Genomic DNA, 18693 nt, shown 5'->3' on the forward strand with positions numbered 1-18693 from the left:
CACGCCGGGACATGCGGCCCTGTGGGCCGGGTGCGGCCGCCATAGAGAGAGTCCTCCGGGGTCAGAGCGAATGAGACCTCCAGGGTCATAGAGAGCGAGACCTCCTGGACCATAGAGAATGAGTCCTCCAGCGGCCAGAGCGGCAGCGCCCGCCGGCCTGCACTCTCTATCGCCCCTGCCGCTCCCGCCGTGTCATTGCAGCGCCCGGGCCCGGTCGCTTTTCGTGTCCCTGTCCCTGTTAAATGTAAATATTTATAAACATATTAAATATAAATAATATATTTATAATTATATTAACTATATTAAATATAAATCTTTATAAGTATATTAAATATAAATAATATTTATTTCCCTGCAAATTCCCGACTAAGGGAGCTGGTGGAAATGGCTCCTGGGTAACGCTCGTAGCACAGGGAGGTGGGATTTTGGACAGCTGAGTTATCTGTGCTGTGATTTATGTCAGAGCTTGGGGCAGGCAGCCTGCAGATCCCTCGGCGGAGGGGATCACAAAGCCCTCTCCTATTTGAATATCCCAGAATAGCCCGGTGAGCCTTAGGTCGGGTGACGTTGAGGGCTATTTGCAGCAGCCCCAGGAAGAGCCTGTGACAGACAGCAGCCAGGGGTTATTTTCAGGCCACATTCGTGGTCGTGTTTGGCTGGCATTAATGAATTCCGAGACTGAACTGGAATTGCAATCAGCTGTAAACTGAGGCTGGGGCTGCTGGGAGGACACTGGGACACACCGTGCTGGCGGATTCCAGAGAAATCATAAATCTGCTTCTTCTGCAGGTCACAGGAAAGGAGGGTGCTGGGTGTGCCAGGCAAGGATTTATCATGAGTAAGTTCTGAGCAGGTCTAGGGTCAGGAATGCCCACGGCCCAGAGTGAGCCCAGCCCTGAGTGAAGCCCAGGATGGATGCTCTGAGGAGCAGAGTGTGGCCAGGACTGGCTGCTGGGGCTGGCAGGGCCCCTCTCCCCCAGCTCCCTCTGTGCCCAGGGCAGCAGCCCTGGCAAGTCCCAGGCTCATGTGCCAGCCCAGGGTCACTCCGGGGTGCTCTGATCCCCTCTGACACCGGGCTCTGCTCCCTGGCTCCCTCTGGAAAAGCCAAGAAAAAATCCTCAAAGGAAGCTGGGCTCCTGGGGTTGTGGCTGCACCACACTCCCCACACGGGGCAGCAGCCAGGGCTCGTCCTTGGCAGCTCGTGCCATGCTCAGGTGGTTCCTGAAAAGCTCCCTGGAGCAGAGGCTGGGCAGAGCTACAGAATGAAGCAGGGATTTATTAAAAGCCCTTCACAGGACACACCTTGGGCAGTGCCAGAGCCCGGCCGTGGCTCCACCCCAGATGGATCCTGGCCACGAGTTCTCACACTTTGATAAGTTTGGGTCCATTTCCATGCTGGCTTCATTGTCCAATTCCAGCTCCAGGTGATGCAGTCCCACCCTCCCAGGTTGCTCCCCTCCATTCCCTGTTGTTTGCACTTTTGGGCTGAAGCTGCAGCGGTGTCCTTGGTTCTGGGGCTGGAAAAGGATTGTTCTGTGGGACTGAGCTGTGAGGAGAACCTGCTGACACTTGATATGGAGTGCAGAGTTATAAACCAATGCAGAGTCTGGAAAATATGAAAGCTCAAACTTAAGGCATCACAAGGACGCCCGAGGTCAAACACTTCATTAATATTCTGTCATTAACACCATGATGCAATTCCTGAGGCAAGTCCCAGCCCCCTGCAGCTGCCAGAGCAGAATGGCTGAGGCAGGCAATGGCTCTGGCGCAGGAGTCCCTCCTGCCTGCACTAGTGAGTGTCTGTGGGTGTGTGTTCTGTGTCACTGACACAGGGAGCAGCCGTGTAAATACAGCCCTGGGGCCTTGGTAACGCAGTGTTTGTACCACACTGCACTGCCACGCAGCTTTTGGCGTGTTTCATCATGGAATTAAAAGTATTCCTAAACATTCAGTTTCACAAAACTCACAGATGTAAGTATCAAGGTTAAGGGTTAGGCTTGTGTTAGGATGAATCCACCATTCCCTCAAATTCAGGAATAATCAGAGCACGAATTCCAGAACGGTTTGGGTTTTAAGGACCCTAAAGCTCACCTCATTCCACCCCTGCCATGGGCAGGGACTCCTTCTGCTATCCCACGTGCTCCAAGTCCTGCCCAGCCTGGCCTTGGACCTTTCAAGTGATGTCTGAATCGCAAATGAAAAATTCTAAGGAGGCTTTGAAGTCTTTTTTTGCAAAAACTGTATTTCCAGAGACTGTACTTGTATAATCATTACATCTCATGGTGTGTGCGCTGTTGCCATCCACCACATCTGTCACCCTCAGGTCCTTACATCACGGGCAAGGAAAAAGTTTCACTGAACAACTTTTCTGTGGCACCGACCGCTTCAGACAACAACTCAGCGACCTTTGCAGTGCTGCCAAGTTGTGCCTTTGTCGCCTTTTTCTGCCATTCCTGACGCAAGGAAAGAACTTTGGCAGAGGGGGAAGGCGCCGAGCGCCCTCAGAGCCCGCCCAGAGCGCCCGCCCTCAGCCGCGCCGCGCGCCCCGCGCTCTCGCGAGATCTCGGCCGCCCTCAGCGCCGGCGCGGCCGCGGCCCGACGGGATCTTTCGAGAATTGCCGGTACCGCGCTCCCCCCTCAGCGCCGCCGCCATGTCCGTGGTGGGCATCGACCTGGGCTTCCAGAGCTGCTACGTGGCTGTGGCCCGCGCCGGCGGCATCGAGACTGTCGCCAACGAGTACAGCGACCGCTGCACGCCGTGAGTGAGCCCGGGAGCCGCGCTGAGGCGGCGGCAAGGCGCCCGCGGGGCCCGGCGTGGCGGGGCCGGGGAGGGAGGGAAGTGGCGGGGCCGGGAGGAGCGGAGGTATAAAGTGCTTACAGAGATGCGGTAAAGCGCGGCAGGCACGGAGAGGGCTTCGGGAGCCCCGCTCAGCTGCCTTTCGTAGAATCACAGATCATAGGATGCTAAGGGAGTGGAAGGGACCTTAAAGCTCATCGAGTTCTACCCCTCTGCCTTGGGCAGGGACACCTTCCACCATCCCAGGTTGCTCCAAACCCCGTCCAGCCTGACCTCGAATACTTCCAGGGATGGGGCAGCCACAGTTCTTGTGGGCAATTTGTGCCAGTGCCTTCTGACCCTCACAGGGAAAAAATTCTACCCTACATCTAATTTAAATTTCCCTTCTTTCAGTCTGAAGCCGTTCCCCTTGTGCTGTCAGTCCGGTTCCTGATGCAGAGTCCCTCTCCGGCTTCCTTGTAGCCCCTTGAGACGCTGCAAGACGCTCCGAGGTGTCCGCACAACCTTCTCATTGCCAGGCTGAGCAGCCCCAGCTCCCCCAGCCTTTCGGTGCAGTACGGCCGGTTTGTCCCCCCCGAGGCGGGGCTCTGCCCTTGGGATTAGAAGGACGGGGGCTGTGAGTGTAGAGAAAAGCATCCCTGGCTGCTGGAAGTGCCAGACCTTAATTCCCTGTGTGTTCGTACGCCGTGTTCTGGGAACACGGCTGTCACTCCCCTGCAGTCCCAGCTCAGCAGGACTGGGGAGGACTGAGCTGGGTTGGGCTGGTGCCGGGCTTAGTGTGAGCCATGGCTTGTCCTGGGATCAGAGTTTGGAAAGCTGCTCAGCAGCCTGCAGTGCCAGGATAAGGGGAACAGCTTCAGAACTGACAGAGAGGAGCTCTGGATTGCATATTGGGAAGAAATCTTTCCTTGTGAGGATGGGGAGGCTCTGGCACAGGGTGCCCAGAGAAGCTGTGGCTGCTCCTGGGTCCCTGGCAGTGCCCAAGGCCAGGTTGCATGAAGCTTGGGATGGTGGGAGATGTCCCTGCCCATGGCAGGGGGACTGGATAAGCTTCAAGGTCCCTCCCCATCCATGATTCCATGGTACAGTGTGGTCAGTGTATTCTAGCCCTGCTTGTGTCATGATCCCTGCTACCACATTCTCAACAGGAGTGTGCATTGCCTGCTTTTATTGAGGAACTTCCTAAGAAGGAAGGAGAGAACTGCTATAAAACTCTGAATGAGTTGCCAAATGAAGGTGGAAAAAGAATTTGCATCAAGAATTGGGCATCCAACCTGGAGAGGAACTGGGGGGGAAACTGTCCTAGAAGTGTTTCTGGAGCTTCCCCTCTGTTGCAGCTTTATTTGAGCAGATCCTGAAGTGGCTGTCTTGGTGAGGCAGCTGCATCATCTTCGATGTTTGGGCTGGTTTAGATCCCTCACATCACCTCAGAAAGCCCAGAGTGACCTTGCTTCTCATTAGACCATACATCACTGTTTGCTTGCTCCTGTCTCTAAGCAATGAATAAATAGAGAAGGAATTTTTGAATTCAGCATGTGTGCCCAAGTATCTGGAGATCTCTTAAGTATTCTCAATGAACGTGGAAATTTAAAGGGTAGGTGTACTGGGAAAATATTGAATGTAGAGAGGATCAGAGCTGGGTTCTAATAGCTGTAGGTATTTGGCCCTCAGGGAGTTGAAGTTCTGCTGATAAATATATCTGTATGTTTGAGATGTGAGCACAAATCTCCCTTGTTGAAGGAGATGAGCTAAATAAAATATCTGACACGATGCATCTCTCGGGAAATAATTCAGTTATGGGAGCCTGAAGTAAAATTGGAAAAAATGAGCAAAATGCAAATGAGAGGGTTTTAGCAGGGCTTAATCTCCAGGTGCTGTTCTGAGGGAATGCAGAAAAGCATTCTGCAAGCAGACCCTTCTATTAAAAGAACTTCTGCATGGTTTTTAAGTGACTTGGAATCAGAAGCCTGGTTCCAAAAGTCAGTGCTGAGCAGTTGTTACAGTGGGGAAGTCATGCAAGGTGTAGTGACAGGTTTCCCCAGGCACTGGCTCATGGTCAGGGCTAAACACTGTGTTTTGTATGTTATTGTAATAATCTCTGTCATTAAAATAAACCCCCCTGAGTGCATTGGGCTGAGTTCTGTGGCACAGATGACACTCCCACAGAGTCTGCCTTCAGTCTGGTACTTGGATTCTTCTGGAGTGCTGTAAAATTTGAACTTGTACACCCCAAAGCTGTGTGAACTGTGTTTGTCTTTGGACATGGAAAATTGCTAGAGAGAAAGGTAGTGGAAACTGAGAAATAAAAGTAAGCTAGTTTAATTATTTCTGTAGGGATGAAGGGCCTCGAGTTAAATGAAATCATTGTGATTGATGTTCTGGAGCTGGTGCTGATGATCAGTGCAGGGGACAGGAACTGTCAGGGGACAGGGGACCTTCCCTGGAAGTGGCAGTGGGTGGGAGGGTGGGGAGGTGCCTCCAGGGATGTGAAGCAGAGATTTTAACTTGCTGAAGTTGTTTCATTAGACCTCTGGTGACCTTCACTGTGAATGTTTCTACTTAAAGTGCACTGGTTAGTTTTTCAGCTCCCAGAAATGGTGTAATAGTGTAATTTGTATTTCATGAGTTTACTGGTTCTTGTGAACTGATCTGGGGAATGAGACTGGTTGAAAATTCTTCCTTCTCTCCCTCCTTCTCCCTAATTTCACTCACTTCTGTGCTGGGTCCCTGCCAGGGCTCTCATCTAAATTTGTGCATTTGTGTTAGTGAGGGGATCTTGACTTGTAAATTCAGCAGTGAAGTAGCTGTATTTGTTTTTTTCCAAGAGAAGGGCACAATTCATGTCTTAATTCCTTTCAGGAGACCAGAGTTAATTAATAACCAGCTCCCTGCTCTGGGCTCATTAGGTTTTTACCTCCTGTTCATTGGTGTGGGCCTGAGGGTCTGCAGAGCACAAACTTCGCTTTTTTTTTTTTTAACTAATGTCACAAATAGTTGTTTCAGACAACTGCAGAGTTATTCAGAAATGTTAATTCTGTTGCAGCACATACTTTAGGGTAGACCTTGTAGCATTTGTGAAGTTGTTTATAAATTGAAGAAGATACAAAGCCAATGCAATTGTGTCAGCCCAGCCTTCGGGTTGGTTTTGGTTAGATTGTGCTTGGAGCACCCAGTTCCAAACCTCAGGCTGAGCTGGAAGGTTTTCTGTAGCAGCCCTGTGGCATCACCCTGCTGTAAAGCAGATTCTTAACCTGCTGCATGGACAGAGCTTAATTAGACTTAGTTGGCATGTTGTGTGAGCAGTAAAGATCTGCTCACCTCATGGCAGGGCTCCCCCCACCAAGTTTACCTCAGTGGTATGAACAACTTGGATTAGAGGGCTGGATTTTGTTTTGTTAGGGCTCCTACAGTTTGTTAAAAATGTAAATCAAGAGGCTTAATCAGCTGAGGGATTTCTCCTAAAAGGAGAATTTCTCTGTTCAGAACTGCAGGCTGTCGCAAAGCAGGGGGAGTAAAACCTAACTTCTCTTTCTGTGCCCCATGTTGTTTCAGTGGGTACAGATGAAACTCTGAAAGACCAATCTTTCTCTGCAGGTAGTTTCTTTCTGCCCTTGAAGGGTTTGCCTTAACCTGGAAAGCTTAGTTAGCATCTGCTGCAGACATGTAGGAATAATTTCTGTAACACCTGATGTACCTCGTGTTTGAGTGCTGAACAGTTGAACGTTTCTGTGTTACAGCTACCAGCTTCTGCTTCTCCCTGAGTGCAGGGCACTGAGGGGAGGCTCTGCCCCCTCAGGCCTGAGGTGGGAGGCTTGGAGGAGCATGGCTGAGGCTGGGCTGAGGCTGGGCTGAGGCTGTTCTGCAGGGAAGGCTGGTGCTGGTCTAAATGCAGTTATAGTGCCTGGTTCCCAGAACAGCCCAGAACCTTCCACGAGTGACCAACGGTTTAAATGGACCCAATAATTAATTACAGTGGCCTTCCAGACAGTGTCAGTATTTTTAGCCAGCTGGATGTGCAGTGGATGTGCAGCTGTAGCCACTGACTGAGCTCACTCTTCCTTGCAGAGCCTGTATATCCTTCGGGCCCAAGAATCGCTCCATTGGTGCTGCAGCCAAGAGCCAGGTGAGTGTGGGGTTTGGGTAGAACACTTCAGAGCAGCACTCTGGGCTTTGTCACTGCAGATAACACATGGCCCTGAGCTGCTGCCCTGCTGCCTCCCTGACCAGTGAACAGCTGAGCTGCTCTCAGCTGTTCACCATGGGCTGCTGCTTTGTCATCTGGCAGAGAAACCTCAGGGTTGATCCTTGCACATAATGAGGTGTACAAAATAAAGCTGTGCCTCTTAAGAAAGTTTCATAACTACTAATTTTTTTTTCAAGTTGTGAACCTAAATTCACAAGTGGTGCTTCACCCTGCCCTAGTTTGTTCCAGTCCCTGTGCTTTATGATGGCTTTTAATTACGTGACTCTGTTCTATAGAATTCCATTAAGTGCATGGTTTGGGCAGAAAGGAGGCATATTTGAGTGTAAATAGATAGAGCTATCTTGACCCTTTGTGGCTGAATTGCAACCTAAATATCTCTCTTGGGTGCTCTTGCCCATAGTCTGAGTTTCTGTTGCTGTAGGCAGGTAAATGTAATTTAAGGACTGGGAAGAAGTTAAGGAGATTTGTCCTACTCATGGTATTTGGGTCTTGCTGTATCAGATTTTCTGTTGCTGTGTAAGTAACCCCTATAAAAGATGATTTATTTTTTTCAAGTCTTCTACAGGAAGTGACTAGTCAAACAGTTGTTTTTTCTTAGCCTAAAAAGCCTAGAGATGTGTGAAGATTTTTTACCTAAAATACAAAAATCCCTGGACACAGCCATGTTATTCAAGAGCAGCACAACTGTACTAGAACCAAACACAGCTGTTTTTTCTGGAATTGAGTCTGCTTAGCTTAACGAAATCCATTGGTGCAGAGCCCTGTAGAGATGAGTGTGTCCTGCACAGACTAAACTTAGAGAACATCCAGGCCAAGTTACTTAGGAAGTAGGACCTGCCTGAGCCCAGATCCAGGTAATGCTCTGTGGAACAGTGCCTGTCTGCTCTCTCAGTGCCTGTGGTTTTCAGTGCGTGCCTCGCTCTGCTGTCAGTGACAGAATTCCCTTCACTTGTGCTGTGTGAAGCCAGCTGGGATGGGCTTTCACTTCTCTGTGCTGATCTCTGCTGGTAATCAAAGTCAGTCTACCTTTTGTCAGTTAAACCAAGGTGACAGCATCATTTTAGGGGACCTCCTGACCTCCTAAAGCCTCATGAGCAGGTCCTTGTGAGAGGTCTTTTGTGAGAATATCTGTGTGTTGAGTGTCATGTGCATGTGATGAACCTGAGGTGGAGTTTACATCCATGTGCTTGTTGTGTTTGGGCAATCACTGATTGTAGAAAGGTAGGGGGTAGAGAACAGGTAAGTGAGAAAGAGATTTTGCTAACAGTTCTAATGAACTACACGTGCACCATGAAATTTGAGTGTGGTTGTAATCAATATTTTATAGACTTGGCTCAGTTTTTAGTGCATATTTTATTTTCCATCTCAAATTGCTGTAGGTTCCCTGAGCAACCAGAGGGAAGTTGCCTCCCAGCACCTGCCCAGATGCTGTTAAGATACAAATGACAAAAATACTCTGGTGGGAGAAGCATGAGAACAAAACTCTGTCTTCTGTTTGAAATTCAGATGTTCCCCTGCCGCGTTGTATTAAAGATTTCTTTTCCTCTAGGTTATTTCAAATGCAAAGAATACAGTACAAAGTTTTAAAAGATTTCATGGTCGTGCATTCTCAGATCCCTTTGTTCAAGCTGAAAAAGCAAGCCTTGCCTATGAACTTGTCCAGCTGCCAACAGGCTCAACTGGCATCAGGGTAAGTCTGGCATGTTTGAGGAGCCAGAGGAGGAAACTGATAAAGTTTCCTTTTATTTCTCTGTTTTGAATCTGCCCACTGTGGTTTGTGTTCTCTTTTGAATGGAAAGCCTTAATAGGGAAGGGAATAAAAGGCTGATAATGGGGATGGTGCATGGGTTCCACTGCAGTGTAATGAGTGTGCACAATTTTTATTTGAAGGCCATGTATATGGAAGAAGAAAGAAACTTTACAATTGAGCAGGTGACAGGAATGCTTCTGACCAAATTAAAGGAGACTGCTGAGAATGCGCTTAAGAAGCCTGTGGTTGACTGTGTTGTTTCTGTAAGTATGGAATCCAACAAAACACACAGCACTTAGTTACTGTCTGAACTGAAATGGCTGCAGCATTCAATTAAATCTGATTCAATTGGCCAGTAAATTTGAATGTCCAGGTATCTTTCTTTTCTGTTTAAACAGAATCTTACACCTCTTGGAAACTAGACTTATATCATTAATGGTCTTAAAATGCTGCTGATTAGCAGCATAAATAATATTTGATTCCTATTTTTTGATTATGTATTCCAGAAATTAGTGGCTTGTGATATGGAATAGAAAAAGGAACTTTGTCTTTATGTATTTTTTTCTTCTGTTGCACCTGAAATGAGCACTGCATTTGAAGAAGGCCTGTGCTCCATGAGCGCACTGTCCTGTCCACCCTTGTAGCTGTTTCCTGAAGGTGGCTCCTGGAAATGTTAATAATGGTAATATTGGCTCTCTGACCTCCTTGCAGGTTCCTTGTTTCTACACAGATGCAGAAAGGAGATCTGTGATGGATGCTACCCAGATTGCTGGTCTCAACTGTCTGAAACTAATCAATGAAACAACTGCAGGTAATTCTTCCTGTCCCTCACTCAGTGTTGCAGTTTTATTACATGAAAAGGCTTTTATTCTGCCAGTGAGCCTTGCTTTCTGGAATTACAGCTGCTTTTATACACTTGGAGATCAGAAAGTTTCCCTAATTTGGGTCTGTTTTTTCATTGCTTTGCAAAGACAGAACAATATTTGGTGAATATCTGTTTTAATGCAACTGGGGGAGGGGTGGTACTGTTCAATGTTCTTCCACGTTTCTTTGGCATTGAGAATTCTGTTTATTCAATGTCTGTATCTTGAGGAGCACAATGAAATGCTAATGTTGATTCCTGATTACCACTTATTTCTTGATAATGACAAACCTTTATGTCCTAACTATACTTTTGTTTCTGTAGTTGCACTTGCATATGGGATCTATAAGCCAGACCTGCCTGCCTTCGAAGAAAAGCCACGGAACGTTGTTTTTGTGGACATGGGGCATTCTGCATATCAAGTTTCTGTTTGTGCATTCAACAAAGGCAAACTGAAAGTAAACAAGCTGTTACACATCCATTTTGATTATCTGTAGAACATTCATCAGCACACCCATGGACTGTGGCAGGCAAGCCTGCCTGGCTTCACAGAGAGGCATCCACACAGCTCAATTCTTGTTCTTAAAATTGCACTTTGTCTGGAGCAAAAAGTAGGGCAGGGAACTAGAGAGCTTTTGAGCAGTGTGTGGAGGAAGCAAACATGCCTTAATCAGCAGACTCTGGCAAAGAATAAAAAACCTGGATTAAATGGTTTATTCAGAAATTATCATATCTGACTGTGCTGCTTTCAGAAAAATACTCCAGTTCAGTCATGAGATCTGGTGTTGAAGCAGGAATTCCTGCAGTGCTGTAAGTGACAGACATTGTTTCTGAACCCTCACTGTGGTGCTCATGTACAATGAAGAAACATTCCTGATTGCTTTAAGCTGCCAGTGGAAGCTCAGCAGATGACTGTATTTGTGAGTGTACACTGCCAAAGCATTGCTGTTTTGCAGCAAACACTAACATTTCTTACTGGCATTTTATTATTATTATTGTTAATTATTACGATCTGGACTTTGCAGTTACAATACCTTTCTCATGATTGGCTGGAGAAACAGATGCAGAATTTAAAGCATGAGATAGTGAAATGCAGAGAAATGTTCTGACAACACTTGTTTTCTCATAGTTTTATTTATGTGAGGAAATGTAACCTTTGTGTTTCTCTTGGATTTGTTTTTTAAACTTGGAAGCCATGGCAGTGTGGAAAGGATGCTTTGGGGTCCAGAGTGCAGGGCTGTTAGCCAGTGTAGAGGCCAAAGCCATCTGAAGGGGTATTGAGGGTAATGATTTCTGTTCCTAAAAAAATAAATTCCTGGTGTGTTTACAGAGCAGAATGAGCTGAGGTGGGTGGACTACAGGTGTTCTTTGCAGATAATTCCTTCATCCAAAAGGAGCACCTGTTTTAAGAGTTAAAATCATTTATTTTCTTCCTGTTTTATTTTTAGCTTTGGGTAAGCATGTTCCACCCTTAGGAGGCATCAAATATTAAACTGGGATATGACTCAAACCGACAGTGGCTAAGCAGAATTTGGAACAGAGATCTGCTCCCAGCACAAGCTATGGAACAGATTGTGTTGCTAAGTCCTGCCCAATCTCCCTAAATTCCTTTTAAAGCAGTGTCACCTCATTCCAGGAAGGCTGATTTCTTTGACTTAGAGTTGAACTATCTTTGAAACAAAGCACTGCTTTGATGTGGACTGCTGATTGCTTTCACTGGGTAATGGCACATTGAACCGGTACTGAAGGGTTCCCTTCCTTTAAGGTTCTTGCTACAGCATTTGATACAACCCTTGGAGGCAGGAAGTTTGATGAGGTGTTGGTGGAATACTTTTGTGAGGAGTTTGGGAAGAAATACAAACTGGACATCAAGTCCAAGATCCGAGCGCTGCTGAGGCTGTACCAGGAGTGTGAGAGGCTGAAGAAGCTGATGAGTGCCAATGCCTCTGACCTGCCCATGAACATAGAGTGCTTTATGAATGACATAGATGTGTCTGGAACCATGAACAGGTAACTCTGTCTGCTCTACAATGGGACACTTCAGAGTGCCCTTCAGGCAGTTAAAAACTTGGTGTGAAGTGTCAGCTCTTAGGGCTGAAGGGAGCTGAGAAATCAAAGAACAACATGTGCAGGAATGCTGCTGGAAATAAAAGTGTTTAGAGCCTGGTCAATGGCCTTGAGTTAGGAGGGAGGGCTGGGAATGTTGAAAGGATGCCAGGGTTGCTGGAACCAGTTTTTGTCTGGGAGAACATAATAAAGTGTAAAGCTAGGACTGAGGGAGAGAAAACCCTGCAGTGCTCAGTGAAAGTGGCATTCCTTCAGTTTGGGCATCCTGTTTGCAATGGTGCTTATGGTGTGCTAGAGCTTTGTTTATGGATTCTTCCAACAGAAGCAAATTTTTAGAGATGTGTGAAGGACTCCTGGCAAGAGTGGAGCCGCCCCTTCGCAGCGTGCTGGAGCAAGCCAGTAAGTGGGGCTGTGTGGGGGCTGCTCTGCATGAGACAGGAGCCAGGCAGAGTGCAGGCTGCCTCTGCATGTTGGACACTGGGTTTACCACAAACAAGAGTTTTATGCTTAGGAGTTGCAAGATTAAAAAACTTTCTCGCTCAAGCTAAGAGCTGAAATTTTGACTGCTTAGAAACTTAGCCTAAAGTTGGTCTATTAAAACTTCTGGTTTATGATGTCAGTGTATTAATGTGAAAGAGAAACATTTCATCTATTGTCTGACTCCTTTCTAGGGTTGAAGAAGGAGGATATTTATGCAGTAGAGATAGTTGGTGGTACCACAAGAATTCCTGCTGTCAAGGATAAGATCAGTAAATTTTTTGGCAAAGAAGTCAGTACGACCCTGAATGCAGATGAGGCTGTGGCACGAGGCTGTGCACTGCAGGTAAAAAGTGCTGTTTGCTCTTGCTGTGAGAATATTAAGCAGCATCAATAGCTACTTGCTGAATGAAATGCTTGTTCACCTAAAGTCTGAACATCTGTAATGTGGCTTTTGTGCTCTTGCAGTGTGCAATTTTGTCCCCGGCTTTCAAAGTGAGAGAGTTTTCTATCACTGATTTGATACCGTACCCCATCTCTTTGCGATGGAATTCACCAGCAGGGGAAGACCTGAGGTACAAGCAGTACAATCTTCTTGCATGTTACAGCTTAAAATTACTGGTGATGGTTAGAGTAAATAACAAATGTCAGTAAATACCCTTAGAACAGGGTATTTCCAGGGCTAAGTGCCTATTTAACACTTCCAGTTTTGATACTTCTGAAGTTAATGATGGCAGAAAACAAAACCAGGGTTGAGTGGCAGTTTGGTACTTCCTGCGTGGTTGTTGTGTTACTTAACCTGAAAGATCAGGACAGTCTTGTCACTTCTTAAGGAAGCTTTTTTCCTAAGAGTATCTAGAAATGTTTTGTTACCTTAACCTGCTGTGTTGTCACACTGAACACAGGCTGTGTTTTCTCTTGCAGTGACTGTGAGGTCTTCCCCAAGAACCACCCTGCTCCCTTTTCCAAGGTCCTCACTTTCTACAGGAAGGAGCCCTTCACTCTGGAGGCCTACTACAGTTCCCCCAAGGAGCTGCCTTACCCAGATCCTGCTATAGGTTAGCACCATTCTGTACTAAAAATCTTTTCTGTGTTTCAAGCCTTTTCTGTCTAATTATGTAGTCTGGATGTGCAGCCTACTGCAGATGCTCTCAGGACAACATTTCAAACGAATTTTCAGTAAAATAGGTGGAGTAGCATGAAGTTTATGGGCAAAAAGAGCATCCTAATATTGGAGCAAACATGGAGGAGCCACACTGAGAGTTGTGCAGTCTTTTGCTTTGATAAAAGTAACACCGGGTTTGACATAAAGAATTCCCAACAGCTGTGCCCCAGCATTGCTGAGTAAAAAATCTGGGTTGTCCAACTTGAGTAGGTTTTAACATTCCCTGAGCACATTGCAGTGAGCTGTGTCAGCAGCAGCCGGGGTTTGCTCTGCATTCAGAACTGAGGTCAATCAAAAGTGTTTGGTTTTCTTCTCTCTGTTTAGCTCACTTCTTGGTTCAGAAGGTCACTCCTCAAACAGATGGATCCAGTTCCAAAGTGAAAGTCAAAGTCAGAATAAATATCCATGGCATCTTCAGTGTTTCAAGTGCATCTCTGGTGGAGGTTCATAAATCTGATGAGAACGAGGAGCCAATGGAGACGGATCAGCACGCGAAGGAGGAAGAGGTAACAGACTCACTGCTCCCAGCTGCTCAGAATGCCCACAAAGCACAGCTGGCCAGGGGCTCAGGCCTGTGTAAGGATTTACTAGACATGCCCACAACTGAAATATGAGACTGAGTACTCATTGTAGTATGTTACACCAGTGACAGAGCTCTTGAAACCAGGACTTGAGGTGTAGATCGAATTCTTAATGATGGAGCTGTGGCTTGCTGGAGCAAAGACTGGGAGCTCATCATTTACTCCTGTAGATTTCATTCTGTTTGTTTTGCCTAAAGAGCATTAGAGGTGTTAAGGGATCAGCCTGGGAACTGAAGCAGTGATCTGTGTTTGTTTAATGTGTGAAATTGGATCTCTCTGAATTTCAGAAGATGCAAGTAGACGAGGAGCAACAAAAGGCTGAAGAGCAACAGCAAACCCAGCCTGAAAATAAGGCAGAGTCTGAAGAAATGGAGGTAAGAGGAGCATTTGAGACTTTATTTTCATGAGATTCGTGAGAATATGAGGAGTATGAGCACATCTGCTGCCTTTGTCATAGTTCTGGAAGCTGAACTTTTATTTCAGTGCACTGGTAGTCTATTGTGATTAGAGCTTTAGAAAGGACACAAATGGCACTGATAACTGCAGACCTGTCAGGTGACCTGGTACTGATAAAATGGGGGAACTCTCCTGTTCAGGGAAGAAATAATCATCTCGTTTTCAATAACTTGAATACTAGAACAGGTTTCTGCCGTGAGCACCATCCCCTATGAATGTAGAGTGCCCAGAAAAAGTCAGTTAATTAATTGTCTGCGTTAATTGTCTCAGGCTTCAGCAGCTGAGGTGTCAGAATGGCAGGGAGTGCTTGGTTCTCTTGTTGAGATGCTAACTCAGTTTTTCTGATGTAAATCTTGACTGCTCCCCTTGAATTGAGTGGTGATGCTGTTTTTACTGTGAATGTAATTCTATTTTAATGCAGACTTGTCAGGCTGACTCAAAGGACAAGAAAGTGGATCAGCCACCTCAGGCCAAGAAGGCCAAAGTGAAGACGACCACAGTGGACCTTCCCATCGAGAACCAGCTGGTGTGGCAGATAGGGAAGGACATGCTCAACTTGTTCATTGAGAACGAGGTAAAATCTTCCTGCCCAAGCTAAAAATGTCACCTGTTGGTCTCCAGAAATGCTGTTTTTCATTAAACATGGTTAAGGAAGGTCAAGGAAAGGATTAAAAGGAATAAAACAAGCAGTTAGAAGTCTGAGGTGAGCAACAGTGCCCCGTGGAGGCAGAATACATTCATTGCTCCTGGCCAGGGGAGCTGTCACTCTCATAAGGCTGTTCTGCAGGTACAAGGTGGAGGTTCCTCAGCTGGAGGAGGATTGTCCTGTGCTGTATTGGACATCACACCAAAACTGAAATCAGTTTTCAGTCATGTGCTGTGTTCTGTAAATCACAGTTTTGCAAAATCTTGATCTGGTTTGAGCCTTTGCTAACAAGGTGTCCTGGAAATAAATGTGAAATAATGAGCTTTTTAGCCAATTAATTTGACACTTTGTTCACAGGGTAAGATGATAATGCAGGATAAGCTGGAGAAGGAGAGGAATGATGCCAAGAATGCAGTGGAAGAGTACGTGTATGAAATGAGAGACAAACTCTGTGGTGTTTATGAGAAATTCGTCAGTGAGGATGTGAGTATTGCTGCTTGACTGTCCTGATACATTGTGGTACAATCAGCAGTTGGATTTAGTCACTCTTGACCTGTATCACATACTATATTTATATAAGTTACATATTCAAACTTTAAATTTGAAGAAATAATTGTAACCTTTCTGGCTCTGATGATAATCTACTAAATATGGGCACCTGTATCTGAACTGGTTGCCTAAAAATCTCTTGGCATTATGTGTCAGTTTTCCCTGTTGTACTGAAGGAGCTCAGTGTGTAATGAATTTAACTCTGCTGCTAGGGATGGATCTTTGAGCACCTGGCTGCATCTCCATTGACTGCGGTGGAGCTTTGCCAGCCAGGTGTCTGCAGAGGCCAAACTGGGACATGCCAGGTGACATTTATGGCACCTTGGCAAACGAAAAGTTTCCCTCTGTTCTCAGGCTTGCTCATGTAGTGACAATGAAAGCGTGCGGGGACCAAAAATCCTTGGATGTGACAGTATTTGATCTGAAATGTGGCTGTCACACATGGCTCTTCCTTGGGCCTGGAGCCCACCACAAAGCTCTACAGTAGACTACTTTATTTCTTATTTTTCACTAAAATAGGATAAAGAGTTCCAGACAGAGTTCTTTATATTCTAAAAATACAAGCCTTCCAGAAAGGTTCCAGGTACCATTTAATGCCATTTGTCACCTAATCAATGATGTCACCTGCCTGTTCTGTGTGCCTTGCTGCAGGATCGCAATAGCTTCACACTGAAGCTAGAAGATACAGAAAATTGGCTTTATGAAGATGGTGAAGACCAGCCCAAACAAATATACATTGATAAATTGGCAGAACTGAAGGTGAGTGGTTTTTCTGGTTTTCCATTCCCATGGGAATTTACCAAAGCTGGAGAACTTTGTTCCAGCGAGGAGCTGTGTGGGGTGTGCTGATTCTGAGGTAACAACAGCCTGCTTTGCACTGTGTGTGGGGAGTAGGACTCCAGCAGACCTCTAGCAGCAGGGCTGAGGGAGGCTCAGTCTTTGCTGTCAGTTGAGGGAAGAGTCAGAGTTCTGAGGAGTTCAGGGAAGTTGCTGTATCTTGTCAAACCCTGAGGATCCCTCAGTGATGCTCCATGAGTTTTGATACCTGTTGTGCTTTGTTTCAGACTCTGGGTCAGCCTATTCAGGCAAGATTCCAAGAATCAGAGGAAAGACCAAAAGCATTTGAGGACTTGGGGAAGCAAATCCAGCAGTACATGAAAGCTGTTCATGCATACAAAGCAAAGGTATTTTCACACTTAATTTCTGGAAAACGCAAGCAATTGTACAATATTTCTGAATTTTAGGTAACCTGCTTCAGACAAAAATCTGGTGCAACCTCCCAGTGAGCTTAGGAGTTCTTGATGTTTAATAGATTTTTAGAAGTGGCTTTTGGGCCTTGCACATCTCAGTCCCTTTTTAATCAGGTGTTGATTTCTTCGTGGAGGCGAAATGCCAGCAGCAGGAGATCTTCAGTCTCTGGTTACCGAGCTGTGGGTGATCAGTTCTGTTGATTTGTTAACCACAACAGCTCTTGGCTAAATGGTCTTTTAGTATTTTGAACCTAAGTTTTGAGGAAATCAGGATGCAGTTTGTGCTCAAACACTGACACAGCTGCTCCTGTTTGGGTGTTGCAGGATGAACTGTATGAACATCTTGATGAAGCAGACGTGGCAAAGGTGGAGAAGAGCACCAATGAAGCCATGGAGTGGATGAACAACAACCTCAACCTTCAGAACAAGAGGAGTCTTACTTTGGACCCAGTTATAAAAGCAAAAGAAATACAGTCTAAAGCAAAAGTAAGTTTTTTTCTACATAACTCACTGTATTTCCATGAGTTTTTGTGCTTATTACTCTCAGAAAACTCTGAGGTGAGAAATCTCAAAAGTACCAGGGAACATCAGCCCTCAACTGGAGTATTCCCAACAGCGGTTTCAAAAGTTAAACTGTGGGAGATAAAACCATTTCTAAGGATGTGTTATTTCTGTGTTCTCTAGGAATTGGCAAGTATTTGTAACCCCATAGTGAACAAACCCAAACCCAAGGTGGAGCTGCCGAAGGAGGAGCAGAAGCCGACGGAGCCCAATGGACCATTGGACGGGCAGGGGGACGGCGGGAGCGGGACCCAGCCCCCCGAGCAGGGCTCTGCCCCCACAGCCACCGACAAGAAGCTTCCAGAAATGGACATTGACTGAATTTCAGCACTTGTTTATATTATTGCAAACTACAATAAAGCTTTAAGTTGTCAACTTTGTACGTTCTGAATACAAACTGAAGCAAGTGAATCCCACAGCACTCTTGGTAACTCTTGGAGAGGTTTGGGCAGGGCAGCAGGTCAGAACACGGAGGTGGCGAAGGACTCGCTCAGCTCAGCAGTGTTTGCCTTTATTGATTGTATTTAGAAGTTTTGGTAGTCTAACTAGACCTCTAGGAACAGCCATAAGCTGCTTCTCCATTTTTAATGTCCAGGCTGACTCAGTTCTCCCTTGAAGGAGGGAGGCAGCCACATCTGAAGTCTGATGTGCACCCTGCTCTTCCCTTTCCCTGTGGATTGCAGCACTGGCACTCCAGGGAGGGCAGGGGAGAGCCAAGGCAGAGTCTTCCATTGCTCTTGGTTTAGTGTGAATGCCTGCTCTGGACTCACTCTGATTTGCACTGGAACAGTTGATGGTTACAGGAGGTTTGCAGAGCAGGGGGTGGCTCATCAGCACCTTTATTCCTTAGCCCAGACTGCAGATCAGACTCAGAATGTGCTCCTGGACAGGGGAGTGGGTTTCTCACAAACTCCCCAGCTAATTAGGCCCTGTAAACTCCTTGTCTTTAGTTAAATTAGCTGCTTGTAGAAAGAGTGAATACTTGTATTTCAGCTGCCTATGCTGATAGTTGATTCTGACTTGTTCCTAACTTTTTCTGGCAGGGGTATGCTTGCTTCCACGAGGCCTTCATTTGGAATGCTTGGTTTTTTGTTTTGGTTTCTTTTTTTCCAGGAAAACCAAGAACTGATATGTTGGTTTGTTTTGTTTTGTTTGTTTTTTTTTTTTCTATGAGCTTTATACAATGAATTGCTTCTAGTACTGATTGTCATTAAACTTGCAAAAATTAATTTGTATGTGTTAAAATCCAAAGCTGAAAAACACCCATTCAGTTATTGCAAGAAATAAATGCACTGGATTCTACTGGATCACCTGCTGCAGCTGTTGAT

General features: G+C 46.0%; 1 protein-coding gene across 1 annotated transcript; it reads left to right on the forward strand.

Moving 5' to 3' along the window:
• The first annotated feature begins 2626 nt into the window (after window positions 1-2626).
• HSPA4 (heat shock protein family A (Hsp70) member 4) lies at window positions 2627-18672 on the forward strand. The gene is made up of 19 exons (XM_036391506.2): window positions 2627-2758; window positions 6863-6920; window positions 8551-8691; window positions 8892-9014; window positions 9463-9562; window positions 9938-10071; window positions 11379-11623; window positions 12003-12079; window positions 12352-12503; window positions 12626-12732; window positions 13082-13215; window positions 13647-13828; window positions 14191-14277; window positions 14781-14933; window positions 15363-15488; window positions 16206-16313; window positions 16619-16738; window positions 17129-17290; window positions 17489-18672. Exons 1-19 carry the CDS (start codon window positions 2652-2654, stop codon window positions 17684-17686), a joined length of 2514 nt encoding a protein of 837 aa, XP_036247399.1. The 5' UTR covers window positions 2627-2651; the 3' UTR covers window positions 17687-18672.
• Window positions 18673-18693: the final 21 nt, after the last annotated feature.

The sequence above is a fragment of the Molothrus ater genome, chromosome 15, assembly GCF_012460135.2.
Source record: "Molothrus ater isolate BHLD 08-10-18 breed brown headed cowbird chromosome 15, BPBGC_Mater_1.1, whole genome shotgun sequence".
NCBI lineage: Eukaryota > Metazoa > Chordata > Aves > Passeriformes > Icteridae > Molothrus > Molothrus ater.

Coding starts and splice junctions, on each gene's coding strand:
- HSPA4 (XM_036391506.2), top strand. CDS start 2,652: ATGTCCGTGGTGGGCATCGACCTGGGCTTCCAGAGCTGCTACGTGGCT. Junction 9,563..9,937: donor AATCAATGAAACAACTGCAG/GTAATTCTTCCT, acceptor TTGTTTCTGTAG/TTGCACTTGCATATGGGATC. Junction 12,733..13,081: donor CCAGCAGGGGAAGACCTGAG/GTACAAGCAGTA, acceptor TTTCTCTTGCAG/TGACTGTGAGGTCTTCCCCA.